Source organism: Bombina bombina, chromosome 6 (assembly GCF_027579735.1).
Source record: "Bombina bombina isolate aBomBom1 chromosome 6, aBomBom1.pri, whole genome shotgun sequence".
NCBI classification, from domain to species: Eukaryota; Metazoa; Chordata; class Amphibia; order Anura; family Bombinatoridae; genus Bombina; species Bombina bombina.
Genome location: NC_069504.1, coordinates 332,116,857 through 332,137,514, shown reverse-complemented (window position 1 = coordinate 332,137,514; position 20,658 = coordinate 332,116,857). Strand labels below are relative to the sequence as shown.

Below are 20,658 nucleotides of genomic sequence, written 5' to 3'. Positions count from 1 at the left end.
ATCCACTGAAAAAGCTTATTGAAGGCGTCATTTGGTATCGTATTCCCCTCTGGGCTTGGTTGGGTCTCAGCAAAGCAGATACCAGGGACTGTATAGGGGTTAAATGTAAAAACGGCTCCGGTTCCGTTATTTTAAGAGTTAAAGCTTTCAAATTTGGTGTGCAATACTTTTAAGGCTTTAAGACACTGTGGTGAAATTTTGGTGAATTTTGAACATTTCCTTCATACTTTTCAATTCTTCCTACCATCCAGGAAGGTCAATTCATGACCACGGTGGATTTAAAGGATGCGTATCTACATATTCCTATCCACAAGGAACATTATCGGTTCCTAAGGTTCGCCTTTCTGGACAAGCATTACCAGTTTGTGGCACTTCCATTCGGATTAGCCACTGCTCCAAGAATTTTCACAAAGGTACTAGGGTCCCTTCTAGCGGGGCTAAGACCAAGGGGCATTGCAGTAGTACCTTACTTGGAAGCAAAGGCTCATACGGACATTGTCCTGGCCTTTCTCAGATCTCACGGGTGGAAAGTGAACGTAGAAAAAAGTTCTCTATCTCCGTCAACAAGAGTTCCCTTCTTGGGAACAATAATAGACTCCTTAGAAATGAGGATTTTTCTGACAGAGGCCAGAAAATCAAAACTTCTAAGCTCGTGTCAAGTACTTCATTCTGTTCTTCTTCCTTCCATAGCGCAGTGCATGGAAGTAATAGGTTTGATGGTCGCGGCAATGGACATAGTTCCTTTTGCGTGAATTCATCTAAGACCATTACAACTGTGCATGCTCAGTAAATTGGGAAGCGGATTTTCTGAGTCGTCAGACATTTCATCCGGGGGAGTGGGAACTCCATCCGGAAATCTTTGCCCAAATAATTCAATTGTGGGGCATTCCAGACATGGATCGGATGGCGTCTCGTCAGAACTTCAAGGTTCCTTGCTACGGGTCCAGATCCAGGGATCCCAAGGCGACTCTAGTGGATGCACTAGTAGCATCTTGGAGCTTCAACCTAGCTTATGTGTTCCCACCGTTTCCTCTCATTCCCAGGCTGGTAGCCAGGATCAAACAGGAGAGGGTATCGGTGATCTTGATAGCTCCTGCGTGGCCACGCAGGACTTGGTATGCAGATCTGGTGAATATGTCACCGGCTCCACCATGGAAGCTACCTTTGAGACAGGACCTTCTTGTTCAAGGTCCGTTCGAACATCCGAATCTGGCCTCACTCCAACTGACTGCTTGGAGATTGAACGCTTGATTTTATCAAAGCGAGGGTTCTCAGATTCTGTCATTGATACTCTTGTTCAGGCTAGAAAGCCTGTAACTAGAAAAATCTACCATAAAATATGGAAAAAATATATCTGTTGGTGTGAATCTAAAGGATTCCCATGGAACAAGATAAAAATTCCTAAGATTCTATCCTTTCTTCAAGAAGGTTTGGAGAAAGGATTATCTGCAAGTTCTTTGAAGGGACAGATTTCTGCTTTATCTGTTTTACTTCACAAAAGGCTGGCGGCTGTGCCAGATGTTCAAGCTTTTGTTCAGGCTCTGGTTAGAATCAAGCCTGTTTACAAACCTTTGACTCCTCCTTGGAGTCTCAATTTTGTTCTTTCAGTTCTTCAGGGGGTTCCGTTTGAACCCCTACATTCCGTTGATATCAAGTTATTATCTTGGAAAGTTTTGTTTTTGGTTGCAATTTCTTCTGCTAGAAGAGTTTCAGAGTTATCTGCTCTGCAGTGTTCTCCTCCTTATCTGGTGTTCCATGCAGATAAGGTGGTTTTGCGTACTAAACCTGGTTTTCTTCCGAAAGTTGTTTCTAACAAAAATATTAACCAGGAGATAGTCGTGCCTTCTTTGTGTCCGAATCCAGTTTCAAAGAAGGAACGTTTGTTGCACAATTTGGATGTAGTTCGTGCTCTAAAATTCTATTTAGAGGCTACAAAGGATTTCAGACAAACATCTTCCTTGTTTGTTGTTTATTCTGGTAAAAGGAGAGGTCAAAAAGCAACTTCTACCTCTCTCTCTTTTTGGCTTAAAAGCATCATCAGATTGGCTTATGAGACTGCCGGACGGCAGCCTCCTGAAAGAATCACAGCTCATTCCACTAGGGCCGTGGCTTCCACATGGGCCTTCAAGAACGAGGCTTCTGTTGATCAGATATGTAAGGCAGCGACTTGGTCTTCACTGCACACTTTTACCAAATTTTACAAATTTGATACTTTTGCTTCTTCTGAGGCTATTTTTGGGAGAAAGGTTTTGCAAGCCGTGGTGCCTTCCATCTAGGTGACCTGATTTGCTCCCTCCCATCATCCGTGTCCTAAAGCTTTGGTATTGGTTCCCACAAGTAAGGATGACGCCGTGGACCGGACACACCTATGTTGGAGAAAACAGAATTTATGTTTACCTGATAAATTACTTTCTCCAACGGTGTGTCCGGTCCACGGCCCGCCCTGGTTTTTTAATCAGGTCTGATGATTTATTTTCTCTAACTACAGTCACCACGGTATCATATGATTTCTCCTATGCAAATATTCCTCCTTTACGTCGGTCGAATGACTGGGGAAGGCGGAGCCTAGGAGGGATCATGTGACCAGCTTTGCTGGGCTCTTTGCCATTTCCTGTTGGGGAAGAGAATATCCCACAAGTAAGGATGACGCCGTGGACCGGACACACCTATGTTGGAGAAATGGATTTATCAGGTAAGTTCTTAGATAAATAATGTTTTCTTTCATGTAATTGGCAAGAGTCCATGAGCTAGTTATGTAAGGGATAGCAATACCCAAGATGTGGAACTCCACGCAAGAGTCACTAGAGAGGGAGGGATAAAAATAAAAACAGCCATTTTCCGCTGAAAAATTAATCCACAACCCAAAATATAAGTTTATTCTCATAAATGAAAGGAAAAAAATTAAATCAAAAGCAGAAGAATAAAACTGAAACAGCTACCTGAAGAACTTTTCTACCAAAAACTGCTTCTGAAGAAGCAAATACATCAAAATGGTAGAATTTAGTAAATGTATGCAAAGAAGACCAAGTAGCAGCTTTTAAGAATGAAGCTTCAGTTGATCAGATTTTCAAAGTCCAGAAAGTGGAAACTGATCTAGTAGAATGAGCTGTAATTCTCTGAGGCGGGGCATGATCTGACTCCAAATAGGCTTGATAAATCAAAAGCTTTAACCACGAAACCAAAGAAACGGCAGAAACCTTCTGACCTTTCCTAGAACCAGAAAAGATAACAAATAGACTAGAAGTCTTCCTGATATCTTTAGTACCTTCAACATAATATTTTAGAGCTCTCACCACATTCAAAGAATGCAAAGATCTCTACAAAGAATTCTTAGGATTAGGACACAAGGAAGGAACAACAATTTCTCTATTAATGTTGTTAGAATTCACAACCTTAGGTAAGAAATTAAATGAAGCCCGCAAAACTGCCTTATCCTGACGAAAAAATCAGAAAAGGAGAATCACAAGAGAGAGTGGATAATTCAGAAACTCTTCTAGCAGAAGAGATGGTAAAAAGAAACAACACTTTCCAAGAAAGTAGTTTAATGTCCAAAGAATATATAGCCTCAAACGGAGAAGCCTGTAAAGCCTTCAAAACCAAATTAAGACTCCAAGGAGGAGAGATTGATTTAATGACCGGCTTGATAAAAACCAAAGCCTGCACAAAACAATGAATATCAGGAAGTTTAGCAATCTTTCTGTGAAATAAAACAGAAAGAGTAGAGATTTGTCCTTTCAAGGAACTTGCAGACAAACCTTTATCCAACCCATCCTGAAGAAACTTTAAATTCTAGGAATTCTAAAAGAATGCCAAGAGAATTTATGAGAAGAACACCATGAAATGTAAGTCTTCCAAACTCGAAAATAAATCTTTCTAGAAACAGATTTACGAGCCTGCAACATAGTATTAATCACGGAGACAGAAAAACCTCTATGACTAAGCACTAAGCGTTCAATTTCCATACTTTAAATTAATTATTTGAGATCCTGATGTAAAAACGGACCTTGAGATAGAAAGTCTGGCCTTAATGGAAGTGGCCAAGGTTGGCAACTGAACATCCGAACAAGATCCGCATACAAAAAACTGCGAGGCCATGATGGAGGCACCAGCAGCACAAACAATTGCTCCATGATGATTTTGGAGATCACTCTTGGAAGAAGAACTAGAGGCGGGAAAATATAAGCCGGTTGATAACACCAAGTAAGTGTCAACGCATCCACTGCTTCCGCCTGAGGATCCCTGGACATGGACAGGTACCTGGGAAGTTTTATGTTTAGATGAGATGCCATCAAATCTATTTCTGGAAAAAACACAACTGGGTGGAGAGAACATTCTCCCAGATGTAAAGTCTGATAACTAAGGTAATCCGCTTCCCAATTGTCTATACCTGGGATATGAATCGCAGAAATTAGACAGGAGCTGGAATCCGCCCAAACAAGTATCCAAGATACTTCATTCATAGCTTGAGGACTGAGTCCCACCCTGATGATTGACATATGTCACAGTTGTGATATTGTCTGTCTGAAAACAAATGAACGGTTCTCTCTTCAACAGAGGCCAAAACTGAAGAGACCTGAGAATCGCACAGAGTTCCAAAATATTTATTGGTAATCTCGCCTCTTGAGATTTCCAAACCCCTTATGCTGTCAGAGATCCCCAAACAGCTCCCCAACCTGAAAGACTTGCATCTGTTGTGATCACAGTCCAGGTTGGATGAACGAAAGAGGCCCCTAGAATTATACGATGGTGATCTAACCACCAAGTCAGAGAAAGTCAAACATTGGGATTTAAGGATATTAATTGTGATATCCTTGTATAATCCCTGCACCATTGGTTCAGCATACAAAGCTGGAGAGGTCTCATATGAAAACGAGCAAAGGGTGTCACGTCTGATGCTGCAGTCATGAGACCTAAAACTTCCATGCACAAAGCTACTGAAGGGAATGACTGAGACTGAAGGTTTCGACAGGCTGCAACCAATTTCAAACGTCTATTCTCTGTCAGAGACAAAGTCATGGACACTGAATCTACCTGGAAACCTAAAAAGGTTACCTTTGTCTGAGTAATCAAATAACTTTTTGGTAAATTGATCCTCCAACCATGTCTTCGAAGAAAAAACAGTAGTTGATTTGTGTGAGATTCTGCAAAACGTAAAGACTGAGCAAGTACCAAGATATCGTCCAAATAAGGAAACACTGCAACACCCCGCTCTCTGATAACAGAGAGTAGGACACCGAGAACCTTTGAAAAGATTCTTAGAGCTGTCGCTAGGCCAAAAAGGAAGAGCAACAAATTATTAATGCTTGTCTAGAAAAGAGAAACTCAAGAACCGATAGCGATCTGGATGAATCGGAATATGAAGATATGTATCCTGTAAGTCTATTGTGGGCATATAATGCCCTTGTTGAACAAAAGGCAGAATAGACCTTATAGTCACCATTTTGAAAGTTGGTACTCTTACATATCGATTCAAAATTTTTAGATCCAAAACTGGTCTGAATGGATTTTCTTTCTTTGGGACAATGAATAGATTTGAATAAAACCCCAGACCCTGTTCCTGAAACAGAACTGGCATGATTACCCCAGATAACCCCAGGTCTGAAACACACTTAAGGAAAGCCTGAGCCTTTACTGGGTTTGCTGGAATGCGTGGGAGAAAAAATCTTCTCACAGGCGGTCTTACTCTGAATCCTGTTTTGTACCCCTGAGAGACGATATTCTGAATCCAATGATTTTGGACCGAATTGATCCAAACATCTTTGAAAAAACAAAATTTATGCTTACCTGATAAATTTCTTTCTTTTGCGATGTACCGAGTCCACGGATTCATCCTAACTTGTGGGATATTGTCCTTCCTGACAGAAAGTAGCAAAGAGGACACCACAGCAGAGCTGTCTATATAGCTCCCCCCTTAAATCCACCCCCCAGTCATTCGACCGAAGGCCAAGAAAGAAAAGGAGAAACTATAAGGTGCAGAGGTGACTGAAGTTTACATAAAAAAATACTGTCTTGAATAGACAGGGCGGGCCGTGGACTCGGTACATCGCAAAAGAAAGAAATTTATCAAGTAAGCATGCATTTTGTTTTCTTTTGCATGATGTACCAAGTCCACGGATTCATCCTTACTTGTGGGATACCAATACCAAAGCTTTAGGACACGGATGAAGGGAGGGACAAGACAGGAAACTAAACGGAAGGCACCACTGCTTGCAAAACCTTTATCCCAAAAATAGCCTCCGAAGAAGCAAAAGTATCAAATTTATTAAATTTTGAAAAGGTATGAAGCGACGACCAAGTCGCAGCCTTACAAATCTGTTCAACAGAAGCATCATTTTTAAAAGCCCATGAGGAAGCTACCCCTCTAGTAGAATGAGCTGTAATCCTTTCAGGAGGCTGCTGTCCAGCAGTCTCATAAGCCAAACGGATGATGCTTTTCAGCCAAAAGGAAAGAGAAGTCGCCGTAGCCTTTTGACCCCTACCCTTTCCAGAAAAGACAACAAACAAAGAAGATGTTTGACGAAAATTTGGTTGCCTGCAAATAAAATTTCAAAGCACGAACCACGTCCAAGTTGTGCAACAGACGTTCCTTCTTACAAGAAGGATTAGGACACAGAGAAGGAACAACAATTTCTTGATTGATATTCCAGTTAGTAACAACTTTAGGTAGGAACCCAGGCTTGGTACGCAAAACCACCTTATCAGCATGGAACACAAGATAAGGAGAGTCACATTGTAATGCAGATAGTTCAGAAACTCTTCGAGCTGAAGAGATAGCAACTAGGAACAAAACTTTCCAAGATAAAAGCTTAACATCTATGGAATGCATGGGTTCAAACGGAACCCCCTGAAGAACTCTAAGAACTAAATTTAGACTCCATGGCAAAGCAATAGGTTTAAACACAGGCTTAATTCTAACTAAAGCCTGACAAAAAGCCTGAACGTCTGGAACATCTGCCAGACGCTTGTGCAACAAAATAGACAGAGCAGATAACTGTCCCTTTAGGGAACTAGCTGATAATCCTTTCTCCAATCCCTCTTGGAGAAAAGAGAAAATCCTAGGAATCCTGATTTTACTCCAGGAGAAGCCTTTGGATTCGCACCAAAAAAGATATTTACACCATATCTTATGATAAATTTTCCTGGTAACAGGCTTTCGAGCCTGAATCAAGGTATTTATGACTGACTCAGAGAAACCCCGCTTTGATAGAATCAATCGTTCAATCTCCAAGCAGTCAGTTGCAGAGAAATTAGATTTGGATTGAAGATAAAATAAAACTAACAGTTTAACACCTCTTCTCTTTACTCTTTCCTGCTTAGAGCCAGCAAAGAGAATGACTGGGGGTGGAGTTAAGGGGGGAGCTATATAGACAGCTCTGCTGTGGTGCTCTCTTTGCTACTTCCTGTCAGAAAGGACAATATCCCACAAGTTAGGATGAATCCATGGACTTGGTACATCATGCAAAAGAAATCTTAATCTGCCCCCTACCAGCTGAGCTGGAATAAGGGCCGCACCTTCATGCGGACTTGGGGGCTGACTTTGATCTCTTAAATGGCTTGGATTTATTCCAATTTGAAGAAGGCTTCCAATTGGAAACAGATTCCTTGGGGGATGAATTAGGTTTCTGTTCCTTATTTAAGAATGAAAACGGATAGAAGCTTTAGATTTACCCTTAGATCTTTATCCTGAGGCAAAAAACTCCCTTCCCCCCAGTGACAGTAGAAATTATTGATTCCAACTGTGAACCAAATAATTTATTACCTTGGAAAGAAAGAGATAGCAATATGGACTTAGAAGTCATATCAGCATTCCAAGATTTAAGCCACGAAGCTCTTCTAGCTAAAATAGCTAAAGACATAGATTTAACATAAATTTTGATGATATCAAAAAATGGCATCACAAATATAATTATTAGCATGTTGAATAGAGTTAACAATGCTAGACAAATCATGATCCGATACTTGTTGCGCTAAAGTTCCCAACCAAAAAGTTGAAGCAGCTGCAACATCAGCCAAAGAAATTGCAGACCTAAGAAGAAGACCTAAAAATAAATAAGCTTTCCTTACATAAGATTCAAGTTTCCCATCTAAAGGATCTTTAAAAGAAGTACTATCTTCCATAGGAATAATAGTACGTGTAGCTAGAGTAGAGATAGCCCCATCAACTTGGGGATCTTTTCCCAAAACTCCAATCTAACTGCTGGCAAAGGATACCATTTTTTAAACCTTAAAGAAGGAATAAAAGAAGTACCAGGCCTATTCCATTCCTTAGAAATCATATCAGAAATAACATCAGGAACTGGAAAAACCTCTGGAATAACCACAGGAGGTTTATAAACAGAATTTAAATGTTTACTAGTTTTAATATCAAGATGACTAGTCTCCTCAATATCCAATATAATCAACACTTCTTCAACAAAGAACGAATGTACTCCATTTAAATAAATAAGTATATTTGTCAGTGTCAATATCTGAGGAAGGATCTTCCAAATCAGATAGATCATCATCAGAGGAGGATAATTCAGTATGTTGTCGGTCATTTGAAATTTCATCAACTTTATAAGAAGTTTTAAAAGACCTTTAAATTTATTAGAAGGCGGGATGGCAGACAAAGCCTTCTGAATAGAATCAGCAATAAATTCTTATAAATTCACATGTATATCTTGCACATTAGATGTTAAAAGAACAGCAACAGGCAATGAACTATTACTGATGGACACATTCTCTGCATGTAAAAGTCTATCATGACAACTTATTACAAACCACAGCTGGAGATATAATCTCCACAAGATTACAACAAATGTACTTAGCTTTGGTAGAATGGATATCAGTCAGCAGGATACCAACAGTGATTTCTGAGACAGGATCAGATTGAGACATCTTGCAAATGTAAGAGAAAAAACAACATATAAAGCAAAATTATCAATTTCCTTATAAGGCAGTTTCAGGAATGGGAAAAAATACAAACAGCATAGCCCTCTGATAGAGAAAAAAAGCAAGAGGCATATAGGAATGGGGTTTAAAATAATGAATATATTTGACGCCAAGTATGACGCACAAACAGAGAATTTTTTTTGGCGCCAACAATATCCGGAAATGGCACACTCGCGTCAATGAAGACGCAACCTTGTGAAAGGACTCGGCGTCGATAGATGCCGAAAATGACAAATTTGCGTAATTGAACGTAACTTCGCGCCAAAAAACATCTCGCGCCAAAAATGACCCAATATAGTTTGGCATTTTACGCCCTCGCAATCCTAATTCTGCCCGCGAATTTAAAATGACAGTCAATTAAAAAAAGACTAAACCCCAGGTAAGAAATAAATTTTCCTAAAAAATGCATTTCCCAGATATGAAACTAACAGTCTACAAAAGGAAATATACTGAAACCTGAATCATGGCAAATATAAGTAAAATACATATATTTAGAATTTTATATAGATACATAAAGTGCCAAACCATAGCTGAGAGTGTCTTAAGTAATGTAAACATACTTACCAAAAGACACCCATTCACATATAGCAGATAGCCAAACCAGTACTGAAACGGTTATCAGTAGAGGTAATGGAATATGAGAGTAAATATCGTCGATCTGAAGAGGGAGGTAGGAGATGAATCTCTACGACCGATAACAGAGAACCTATGAAATAGATCTCCCGTGAATAAAACCGTTGCATTCAAAAGGTGATACTCCCTTCACATCCCTCTGACATTCACTGTACTCTGAGAGAAATCGGGCTTCAAAATGCTGAGAAGCGCATATCAACGTAGAAATCTTAGCACAAACTTACTTCACCACCTTCATAGGAGGCAACATTTGTAAAACTGAATTGTGGGTGTGGTGAGGGGTGTATTTATAGGCATTTTGAGGTTTGGGAAACTTTGCCCCTCCTGGTAGGATAGTATATTCCATTCGTCACTAGCTCATGGACTCTTGCCAATTACATGAAAGAAAAAAAAATATAAGTTGCGTGATTCCCAAGTGCCCTGGTGTAGCGTGGTGCGGTATAGTAAATTGTTAAAAATCGCTTGCATGCATGTTAAACAGGTTCCAGGAATTTGACTAAAGCCCTGACACATGCGGGCAGGAATTTATGACGCGGCACACATGCACATTCAAAGGAAGTGACACGGTTCTCTGTTTTGTCCGGACACAAGCTCCTGGAAGCGCACTAAGGGCAGAAGCTGTGTCGCATCCCTCCTCCCTCACAGTGTACCACATTTGTCCACATAACCAGATGTTTTCATTATTTCTAAGGGGGAGTAATTTTCGGCCGGTTCGCCCCTCTTTTGGCTGAAACGGGATAGGCCCATTTTCGTCCGAAAATTTTGGTTGCCGAAATTTTGGTGCATCCCTAATTAATAAGATACAAGAATATGGTTTCATATCTATGATTTCAGTCATAGGACAATTTATCTAGTATGTATTTAAAAAACAAATTTTTACACCATAAAATGTTTTATTCTGACACAGTTAAACATTTAAAATTCACCAATGTAGCTATTTATTTAATATAGCAGACATTTATTCAATATGGTATATTCCTAAAGGTAATCTCATATGTTGGTATTCTTTCATTGAGTATGGGTATATTAAATATTTCTGCAAATTATAGACAATATATATATATATATATATATATATATATATATATATATATATAAAATATATATTATCTGATGTCACTCAGCAATACCCTGTCAGTGTGATGAAAAAAAAAAAAAAGAAGAAGTGAATATTACCTTGTAAAAGAGATGCTATAAAAGCTGTAGCCACACTGCTGGAACATAAAAGGATTGCATGATCAAGGCGGTATTTTCCCTCTGGAATCCATCCCAATATAACAGCGGCAACAGCTGCCAAAAAACCAACCACTGTTGCCTGAACCTGCATGATGTAAAGAGGTTCATTAAAGTCTCATGTTGATTAATGGCACCCATAGGAAAGCCTGTTTTAGGCCAGGTAAATAGCTTCCCTACAGATTTAGCATGAAGGATGCTCATTTATAAATGTAATTTTAGGTAGATCTATATTGATACATAAATCATTATTTCACATAACAGAGAGCAGCTGCAAGGAGTCCTGCATACAACCAGTACTTAAAGCAACATCAAAGTCATATGTAAAAGGCACAATATATTTATGTTTGCAAAAATGCTTATTTTTAGTGGTCGACAAACCTGTTTAAAATTTAGGAGCCAGTTAGAATATTTAGGAGCCAGACAGTGATATTTGTATATAGATAGATGGAGATTAAACCAAAAAGTTAGGAGCCAGGGGTAAAATTCTAGAAGCCAATGGCTCCCAGGTTTGTTGAGCCCTAGATTACGTTACAGGCTATCACCGGTAGAATGATAAACCTGTGCAAATTCTGAGTGCTGGTGATATTAAAGAGAAATTCTGATCAAAATTTAAATGCACATAGATGAATTACATCTTTGAAATAGAAACATATTTGCAATATACATGTATTGGCAAAATGCTTCAAGTAAAATGAATTGCATGTGAAGCATAGCTAGATATTCTCAGTGCACCAGCATTTTAAATACTGCAGATGCTCAGAGCACCAGTGGTGCTTGTATTATGTCAGCAATTAACAAATTGAGTCATTACCATATGATACAAGCACCTTAGGCTCTCTGAGCAAGTTTTAAATGCTGGTGCACGGAGCATACTTGAATACACGTTTGTAACAGCTATACATGTATATTGCAAAAATGCTTCTATTTAGAACTGAAATGCACCCATGTGCATTCCAATTTTGTCTGGAATGTCTCTTTAAATGATCCATCAGAAGTGGTTATCAGAGCAGGAAGACAAAATCTAGTGCATTTGGCTTAATTTCGCAGCAGCAACAAGTCTCATGGATGATGGTCAAATTATTTTTAATATAACCTTTTTGTAAGCTTATAGCTACAGCAAAATGCTTCTAACAGAATTGGAGATTTCATATACACGGTTAATATCCCTTTAACAAACACCAAAATCTAAAGCGAAGTATGAATTTAACATCTTCCATTGTTTAACAATGCCCATTAAGCCATAGTGAAATAATCTGTGGTACTTGTACACATCATCCCCGCACGCACGCACGCACGCACGCACACACACACACACGTTTGATGTGAAATAAAGAAAGGAATGTAAGAAAAAAAGAAAGGAAAAAAAGAAAAAAAACAGGTGAACAAAATTAAAGTAAAAAACAAAATTTATGCTTACCTGATAAATTCCTTTCTCCTGTAGTGTGGTCAGTCCACGGGTCATCATTACTTCTGGGATATTAACTCCTCCCCAACAGGAAGTGCAAGAGGATTCACCCAGCAGAGCTGCTATATAGCTCCTCCCCTCTACGTCACCTCCAGTCATTCGACCAAGGACCAACGAGAAAGGAGAAGCCAAAGGGTGTAGTGGTGACTGGAGTATAATTCAAAAAAATTTTTACCTGCCATAAAAAACAGGGCGGGCCGTGGACTGACCACACTACAGGAGAAAGGAATTTATCAGGTAAGCATAAATTTTGTTTTCTCCTGTTAAGTGTGGTCAGTCCACGGGTCATCATTACTTCTGGGATACCAATACCAATGCTAAAGTACACGGATGACGGGAGGGACAGGCAGGCTCTTTATACGGAAGGAACCACTGCCTGAAGAACCTTTCTCCCAAAAACAGCCTCCGAAGAAGCAAAAGTGTCAAATTTGTAAAATTTGGAAAAAGTATGAAGAGAAGACCAAGTTGCAGCCTTGCAAATCTGTTCAACAGAAGCCTCATTCTTAAAGGCCCAAGTGGAAGCCACAGCTCTAGTAGAATGTGCTGTAATTCTTTCAGGAGGCTGCTGCCCAGCAGTCTCATAGGCTAACCGAATTATGCTACGAAGCCAAAAAGAAAGAGAGGTAGCCGAAGCTTTTTGACCTCTCCTCTGACCAGAATAAACGACAAACAGGGAAGACGTTTGTCGAAAATCCTTAGTTGCCTGTAGATAAAATTTCAGGGCACGGACTACATCTAGATTGTGTAGCAGACGTTCCTTCTTCGAAGAAGGATTAGGACACAAAGATGGAACCACAATCTCTTGATTGATATTCCTGTTAGTGACCACCTTAGGTAGGAACCCAGGTTTAGTACGCAGAACTACCTTGTCTGAATGAAAAATCAGATAAGGAGAATCACAATGTAAGGCGGATAACTCAGAGACTCTTCGAGCCGAGGAAATCGCCATTAAAAATAGAACTTTCCAAGATAACAGCTTGATATCAATGGAATGAAGGGGTTCAAACGGAACACCCTGTAAAACATTAAGAACTAAGTTCAAACTCCATGGTGGAGCAACAGTTTTAAACACAGGCTTGATCCTAGCTAAAGCCTGACAAAAAGCTTGAACGTCCGGAACTTCTGACAGACGTTTGTGCAAAAGAATGGACAGAGCTGAAAACTGTCCCTTTAAGGAACTAGCGGATAAACCCTTTTCTAAACCTTCTTGTAGAAAAGACAATATCCTCGGAATCCTAACCTAACTCCATGAGTAACTCTTGGATTCGCACCAATATAAGTATTTGCGCCATATCTTATGATAAATCTTTCTGGTAACAGGCTTCCTAGCCTGTATTAAGGTATCAATAACTGACTCAGAAAAACCATGTTTTGATAAAATCAAGCGTTCAATTTCCAAGCAGTCAGCTTCAGAGAAATTAGATTTTGATGTTTGAAGGGACCCTCGATCAGAAGGTCCTGTTTCAGAGGTAGAGACCAAGGTGGACAGGATGACATGTCCACTAGATCTGCATACCAAGTCCTGCGTGGCCATGCAGGCGCTATTAGAATCACTGATGCTCTCTCCTGTTTGATTCTGGCAATCAATCGAGGAAGCATCGGGAAGGGTGGAAACACATAAGCCATCCCGAAGGTCCAAGGTGCTGTCAAAGCATCTATCAGAACCGCTCCCGGATCCCTGGATCTGGACCCGTAACGAGGAAGCTTGGCGTTCTGTCGAGACGCCATGAGATCTATCTCTGGTTTGCCCCAACGTCGAAGTATTTGGGCAAAGACCTCCGGATGAAGTTCCCACTCCCCCGGATGAAAAGTCTGACGACTTAAGAAATCCGCCTCCCAGTTCTCCACTCCCGGGATGTGGATTGCTGACAGGTGGCAAGAGTGAGACTCTGCCCAGCGAATTATCTTTGATACTTCCATCATTGCTAGGGAGCTTCTTGTCCCTCCCTGATGGTTGATGTAAGCTACAGTCGTGATGTTGTCCGACTGAAACCTGATGAACCCCCGAGTTGTTAACTGGGGCCAAGCCAGAAGGGCATAGAGAACTGCTCTCAATTCCAGAATGTTTATTGGTAGGAGAGTCTCCTCCGGATTCCATAGTCCCTGAGCCTTCAGAGAATTCCAGACAGCGCCCCAACCTAGTAGGCTGGCGTCTGTTGTTACAATTGTCCAGTCCGGCCTGCTGAATGGCATCCCCCTGGACAGATGTGGCCGAGAAAGCCACCATAGAAGAGAATTTCTGGTCTCTTGATCCAGATTCAGAGTAGGGGACAAGTCTGAGTAATACCCGTTCCACTGACTTAGCATGCACAATTGCAGCGGTCTGAGATGTAGGCGTGCAAAGGGTACTATGTCCATTGCCGCTACCATTAAGCCGATCACCTCCATGCATTGAGCTACTGACGGGTGTTGAATGGAATGAAGGACACGGCATGCATTTTGAAGCTTTGTTAACCTGTCTTCTGTCAGGTAAATCTTCATTTCTACAGAATCTATCAGAGTCCCCAAGAAGGGAACTCTTGTGAGAGGAAAGAGAGAACTCTTCTTTTTGTTCACCTTCCATCCATGCGACCTTAGAAATGCCAGTACTAACTCTGTATGAGACTTGGCAGTTTGAAAGCTTGAAGCTTGTATCAGAATGTCGTCTAGGTACGGAGCTACTGAAATTCCTCGCGGTCTTAGTACCGCCAGAAGAGCACCCAGAACCTTTGTGAAGATTCTTGGAGCCGTAGCCAATCCGAATGGAAGAGCTACAAACTGGTAATGCCTGTCTAGAAAGGCAAACCTTAGATACCGGTAATGATCTTTGTGAATTGGTATGTGAAGGTAAGCATCCTTTAAATCCACTGTGGTCATGTACTGACCCTTTTGGATCATGGGTAAAATTGTCCGAATTGTTTCCATTTTGAAAGATGGAACTCTTAGGAATTTGTTTAGGATCTTTAAATCCAAGATTGGCCTGAAAGTTCCCTCTTTTTTGGGAACCACAAACAGATTTGAGTAAAACCCTTGTCCTTGTTCCGACTGTGGAACCGGATGGATCACTCCCATTAATAAAAGATCTTGTACGCAGCGTAGAAACGCCTCTTTCTTTATTTGGTTTGTTGACAACCTTGACAGATGAAATCTCCCTCTTGGGGGAGAGGATTTGAAGTCCAGAAGGTATCCCTGAGATATGATCTCTAACGCCCAGGGATCCTGGACATCTCTTGCCCAAGCCTGGGCGAAGAGAGAAAGTCTGCCCCCCACTAGATCCGTTCCCGGATCGGGGGCCCTCGATTCATGCTGTCTTAGGGGCAGCAGCAGGTTTCCTGGCCTGCTTGCCCTTGTTCCAGGACTGGTTAGGTCTCCAGCCTTGTCTGTAGCGAGCAACAGCTCCTTCCTGTTTTGGTGCAGAGGAAGCTGATGCTGCTCCTGCTTTGAAATTATGAAAGGAACGAAAATTAGACTGTCTAGCCTTAGGTTTGGCTCTGTCTTGAGGCAGGGCATGGCCTTTACCCCCTGTAATGTCAGCGATAATTTCTTTCAACCCGGGCCCGAATAAGGTCTGCCCTTTGAAAGGAATATTAAGCAATTTAGATTTAGAAGTAACATCATCTGACCAGGATTTTAGCCACAGTGCTCTGCGCGCCTGAATGGCGAATCCGGAATTCTTAGCCGTAAGTTTAGTTAAATGTACTACGGCATCCGAAATAAATGAGTTAGCTAACTTAAGGGCTTTAAGCTTGTGTGTAATCTCATCTAATGGAGCTGATTCAAGTGTCTCTTCCAGAGACTCAAACCAAAATGCTGCTGCAGCCGTGACAGGCGCAATGCATGCAAGAAGTTGCAATATAAAACCTTGTTAAACAAACATTTTCTTAAGGTAACCCTCTAACTTTTTATCCATTGGATCTGAAAAGGCACAGCTATCCTCCACCGGGATAGTGGTACGCTTAGCTAAAGTAGAAACTGCTCCCTCCACCTTAGGGACCGTTTGCCATAAGTCCCGTGTGGTGGCGTCTATTGGAAACATCTTTCTAAATATTGGAGGGGGTGAGAACGGCACACCGGGTCTATCCCACTCCTTAGTAACAATTTCAGTAAGTCTCTTAGGTATAGGAAAAACGTCAGTACTCGACGGTACCGCAAAATATTTATCCAACCTACACAATTTCTCTGGTATTGCAACTGTGTTACAATCATTCAGAGCCGCTAACACCTCCCCTAGTAATACACGGAGGTTTTCCAGCTTAAATTTAAAATTTTAAATATCTGAATCCAGTCTGTTTGGATCAGAACCGTCACCCGCAGAATGAAGCTCTCCGTCCTCATGTTCTGCAAATTGTGACGCAGTATCTGACATGGCCCTAATATTATCAGCGCACTCTGTTCTCACCCCAGAGTGATCACGCTTACCTCTTAGTTCTGGTAATTTAGCCAAAACTTCAGTCATAACAGTAGCCATATCCTGTAATGTGATTTGTAATGGCCGCCCAGATGTACTCGGCGCTACAATATCACGCACCTCCCGAGCGGGAGATGCAGGTACTGACACGTGAGGCGAGTTAGTCGGCATAACTCTCCCCTCGTTGTTTGGTGAAATATGTTCAATTTGTACAGATTGACTTTTATTTAAAGTAGCATCAATGCAGTTAGTACATAAATTTCTATTGGGCTCCACTTTGGCTTTAGCACATATAGCACAGATATCTTCCTCTGAATCAGACATGTTTAACACACTAGCAAATAAACTAGCAACTTGGAAATACTTTTCAAGTAATTTACTATAATATGCAAAACGTACTGTGCCTATAAGAAGCACAGAAAAAGTTATGACAGTTGAAAATTGATAAACTGAAAAGTTATAGCATCAAATCTTTGTAAAAAACACACTTTTAGCAAAGGATTGCTCCCATTAGCAAAGGATAATTAACCCTGATAGCAGAAAAAAAATACAGAAATAAACGTTTTTTATCACAGTCAACTACAATCTCACAGCTCTGCTGTGAGTGATTACCTCCCTCAAAACAAGTTTTGAAGACCCCTGAGTTCTGAAGAGATGAACCGGATCATGCAGGGAAGACAATAAACTTCTGACTGAATTTTTTGATGCGTAGCAAAAGCGCTAAAAAAGGCCCCTCCCCCTCATACACAACAGTGAGAGAGATCAGTAAACTGTCATAAATTAAATAAAAACGACTGCCAAGTGGAAAAAATAGTGCCCAAAACATTTTTTCACCCAGTACCTCAGAAAATTAACGATTTTACATGCCAGCAAAAAACGTTTAACATAAATAAATTAAGTGTTATTAAAAAGCCTGTTGCTAGTCCCTGCAAATTAGGCTAAAGTCTTATGCATACAGTATAATTCCAGTGAAGTGCCATTACCCAGAATACTGAAGTGTAAAATATACATACATGACAGCCTGATACCAGTTGCTGCTACTGCATTTAAGGCTGAGTTTACATTATATCGGTATGGCAGAATTTTCTCATCAATTCCATTGTCAGAAAATAATAAGCTGCTACATACCTCTTGCAGATTAATCTGCCCGCTGTCCCCTGATCTGAAGTTTACCTCTCCTCAGATGGCCGAGAAACAGCAATATGATCTTAACTACTCCGGCTAAAATCATAGAAAAAACTCAGGTAGATTCTTCTTCAAATTCTACCAGAGAAGGAATAACACACTCCGGTGCTATTATAAAATAACAAACTTTTGATTGAAGGTATAAAACTAAGTATAATCACCACAGTCCTCTCACACATCCTATCTATTCGTTGGGTGCAAGAGAATGACTGGAGGTGACGTAGAGGGGAGGAGCTATATAGCAGCTCTGCTGGGTAAATCCTCTTGCACTTCCTGTTGGGGAGGAGTTAATATCCCAGAAGTAATGATGACCCGTGGACTGACCACACTTAACAGGAGAAAGGAAGGGCAGAAACACAGAATAGAAATAAAGGAAAAAAGAGAAAGACAATTGGGGAAGGAGAGAAATGAAGGAGAAAAAAAGAAAGAGAAAGAAGAAGAAAAATTGAGGAAGGAAAATGCAGTAGTCATGTGTAGTCTATTGCTCACCTGTTTCAAAGCTAGATTACCAATAATTAAGTTCCATTTCTCAATTGGAGAGTCCATTTTCCCAACATTAACCTAAAAGAAAAGGATAAGCAACAGAAAGAAAATATTTAAAATGTGTTATAGTATTTTATTATTACACAGTTGCTTGCATATATATAATTATATGCTTAACCCCTTTGTACACATGCATGCATACAGTTTAACTCCTTAATTGCCAAAGGCATGCAGAAGTGAATTAGCTCATTCACTAATAAAAAGACACATACAAGCAGTCAAGGAGTTAAATCACTGTAAAAAGGAAATTTATGCTTACCTGATAAATTGATTTCTTCTACGATACGACGAGTCCACGGATTTCATCCTTACTTGTGGGATATTATCCTCCTGTTAACAGGAAGTGGCAAAGAGCACCACAGCAGAGTTGTATATATAGCTCCTCCCTTCCCCTCCACCTCCAGTCATTCAACCGAAGGTTATAGGAAGAGAAAGGAAAAGCTATAAGGTGCAGAGGTGACTGAAGTTGTAAATAATAAAAACTTTAATCTGTCTTAAATTGACAGGGAGGGCCGTGGACTCGTCGTATCGTAGAATAAATCAATTTATCAGGTAAGCATAAATTTCCTTTTCTTCTACAAGATACGACGAGTCCACATATTTCATCCTTACTTGTGGGATACAATACCAAAGCAACAGGACACGGATGAAAGGGAGGGACAAGACACAGACCTAAACGGAAGGCACCACTGCTTGAAGAACTTTTCTCCCAAAAACAGCCTCAGAAGAAGCAAAAGTATCAAATTTGTAAAATTTGGAAAAAGTATGAAGGGATGACCAAGTCGCAGCCTTACAAATCTGTTCAACAGATGCATCGTTTTTAAAGGCCCATGTGGAAGCCACAGCCCTAGTAGAATGAGCCGTAATTCTTTCAGGAGGCTGCTGGCCAGCAGTCTCATATGCCAGGCGGATGATACTTCTCAGCCAAAAAGAAAGAGAGGTAGCCGTAGCTTTCTGACCCCTACGCTTTCCAGAATAAACAATGAATAATGAAGATGATTGATGGAAATCCTTAGTTGCCTGTAAGTAAAACTTTAAGGCACGGACCACGTCCAGATTATGCAACATACGCTCCTTCTTAGAAGAAGGATTAGGACACAAGGAAGGAACAACAATTTCCTGATTAATATTTTTGTTCGAAACAACCTTAGGAAGAAATCCAGGTTTAGTACGTAAAACCACCTTATCAGAATGAAAAATGAGATAAGGCGAATCACACTGTAACGCTGAAAGCTCAGAAACTCTTCGAGCAGAAGAAATAGCAACCAAAAACAGAACTTTCCAAGATAACAATTTAATATCTATGGAATGCATAGGTTCAAACGGAACCCCTTGAAGAACACGAAGAACTAAATTCAAACTCCAAAGAGGAGTAATAGGTCTAAATACAGGCTTCATTCTAGATAGAGCCTGACAAAAAGACTGAACATCTGGCACATCTGCCAAACGTTTGTGAAACAAAAATGACAAAGCAGAAATGTGTCCCTTTAAGGAACTTGCTGATAAGCCTTTCTCCAGTCCTTCTTGGAGAAAAGACAGAATCCTAGGAATCCTAACTTTACTCCATGAGTAACCCTTGGATTCACACCAATAAAGATATTTACGCCATATCTTATGATAGATTTTTCTAGTGACAGGCTTTCTAGCCTGTATCAAAGTATTGATGACCGTATCAGAGAATCCTTGCTTCGATAAAATCAAGAGTTCAATCTCCACGCAGTCAGCTGCAGAGAAATTAGATTTGGATGTTGGAAAGGACCTTGAATGAGAAGGTCCTGTCTCAAAGGAAGTTTCCACGGTGGCAGAGAGGACATGTCCACTAGATCCGCATACCAAGTCCTGCGTGGCCACGCAGGCGCTTGCAGGATTACTGAAGCTCTCTCCTGTTTGATTCGAGCAATCACGCGTGGAAGGAGAGGAAAAGGTGGAAACACATAAGCTAGGCTGAACGACCAAGGCACTGCCAAGGCATCTATCAGTTCGGCCTGAGGATCCCTTGACCTGGATCCGTATCTTGGAAGCTTGGCATTCTGTCGAGATGCCATCAGATCCAATTCCGGTCTGCCCCATTGGAGAATCAGTGAGGCAAACACCTCCGGGTGGAATTCCCACTCCCCCAGATGAAAGGTCTGTCGACTTAAAAAATCTGCTTCCCAGTTCTCTACTCCTGGGATGTAGATTGCTGACAGATAAAAAGAGTGGGCCTCCGCCCATCGGATTATCTTGGACACTTCTATCATCGCTAAGGAACTCCTTGTCCCCCCCTGATGATTGATAT

At 40.7% G+C, this 20,658-nt stretch overlaps 1 protein-coding gene across 1 annotated transcript in view; it reads right to left on the bottom strand.

Annotated features, from left to right (window-relative positions):
• Positions 1 to 20,658, bottom strand: part of SLC41A2 (solute carrier family 41 member 2) — a 577,519-nt gene that overhangs the window by 366,025 nt on the left and 190,836 nt on the right. The window contains exons 4-5 of the mRNA XM_053716958.1: positions 18,327 to 18,398; positions 10,741 to 10,885 (exon numbers count right to left, since the gene is read on the bottom strand). Coding sequence (XP_053572933.1) covers positions 10,741 to 10,885; positions 18,327 to 18,398 — 217 coding nt within the window. The remainder of the gene's footprint in view (positions 1 to 10,740; positions 10,886 to 18,326; positions 18,399 to 20,658) is intronic.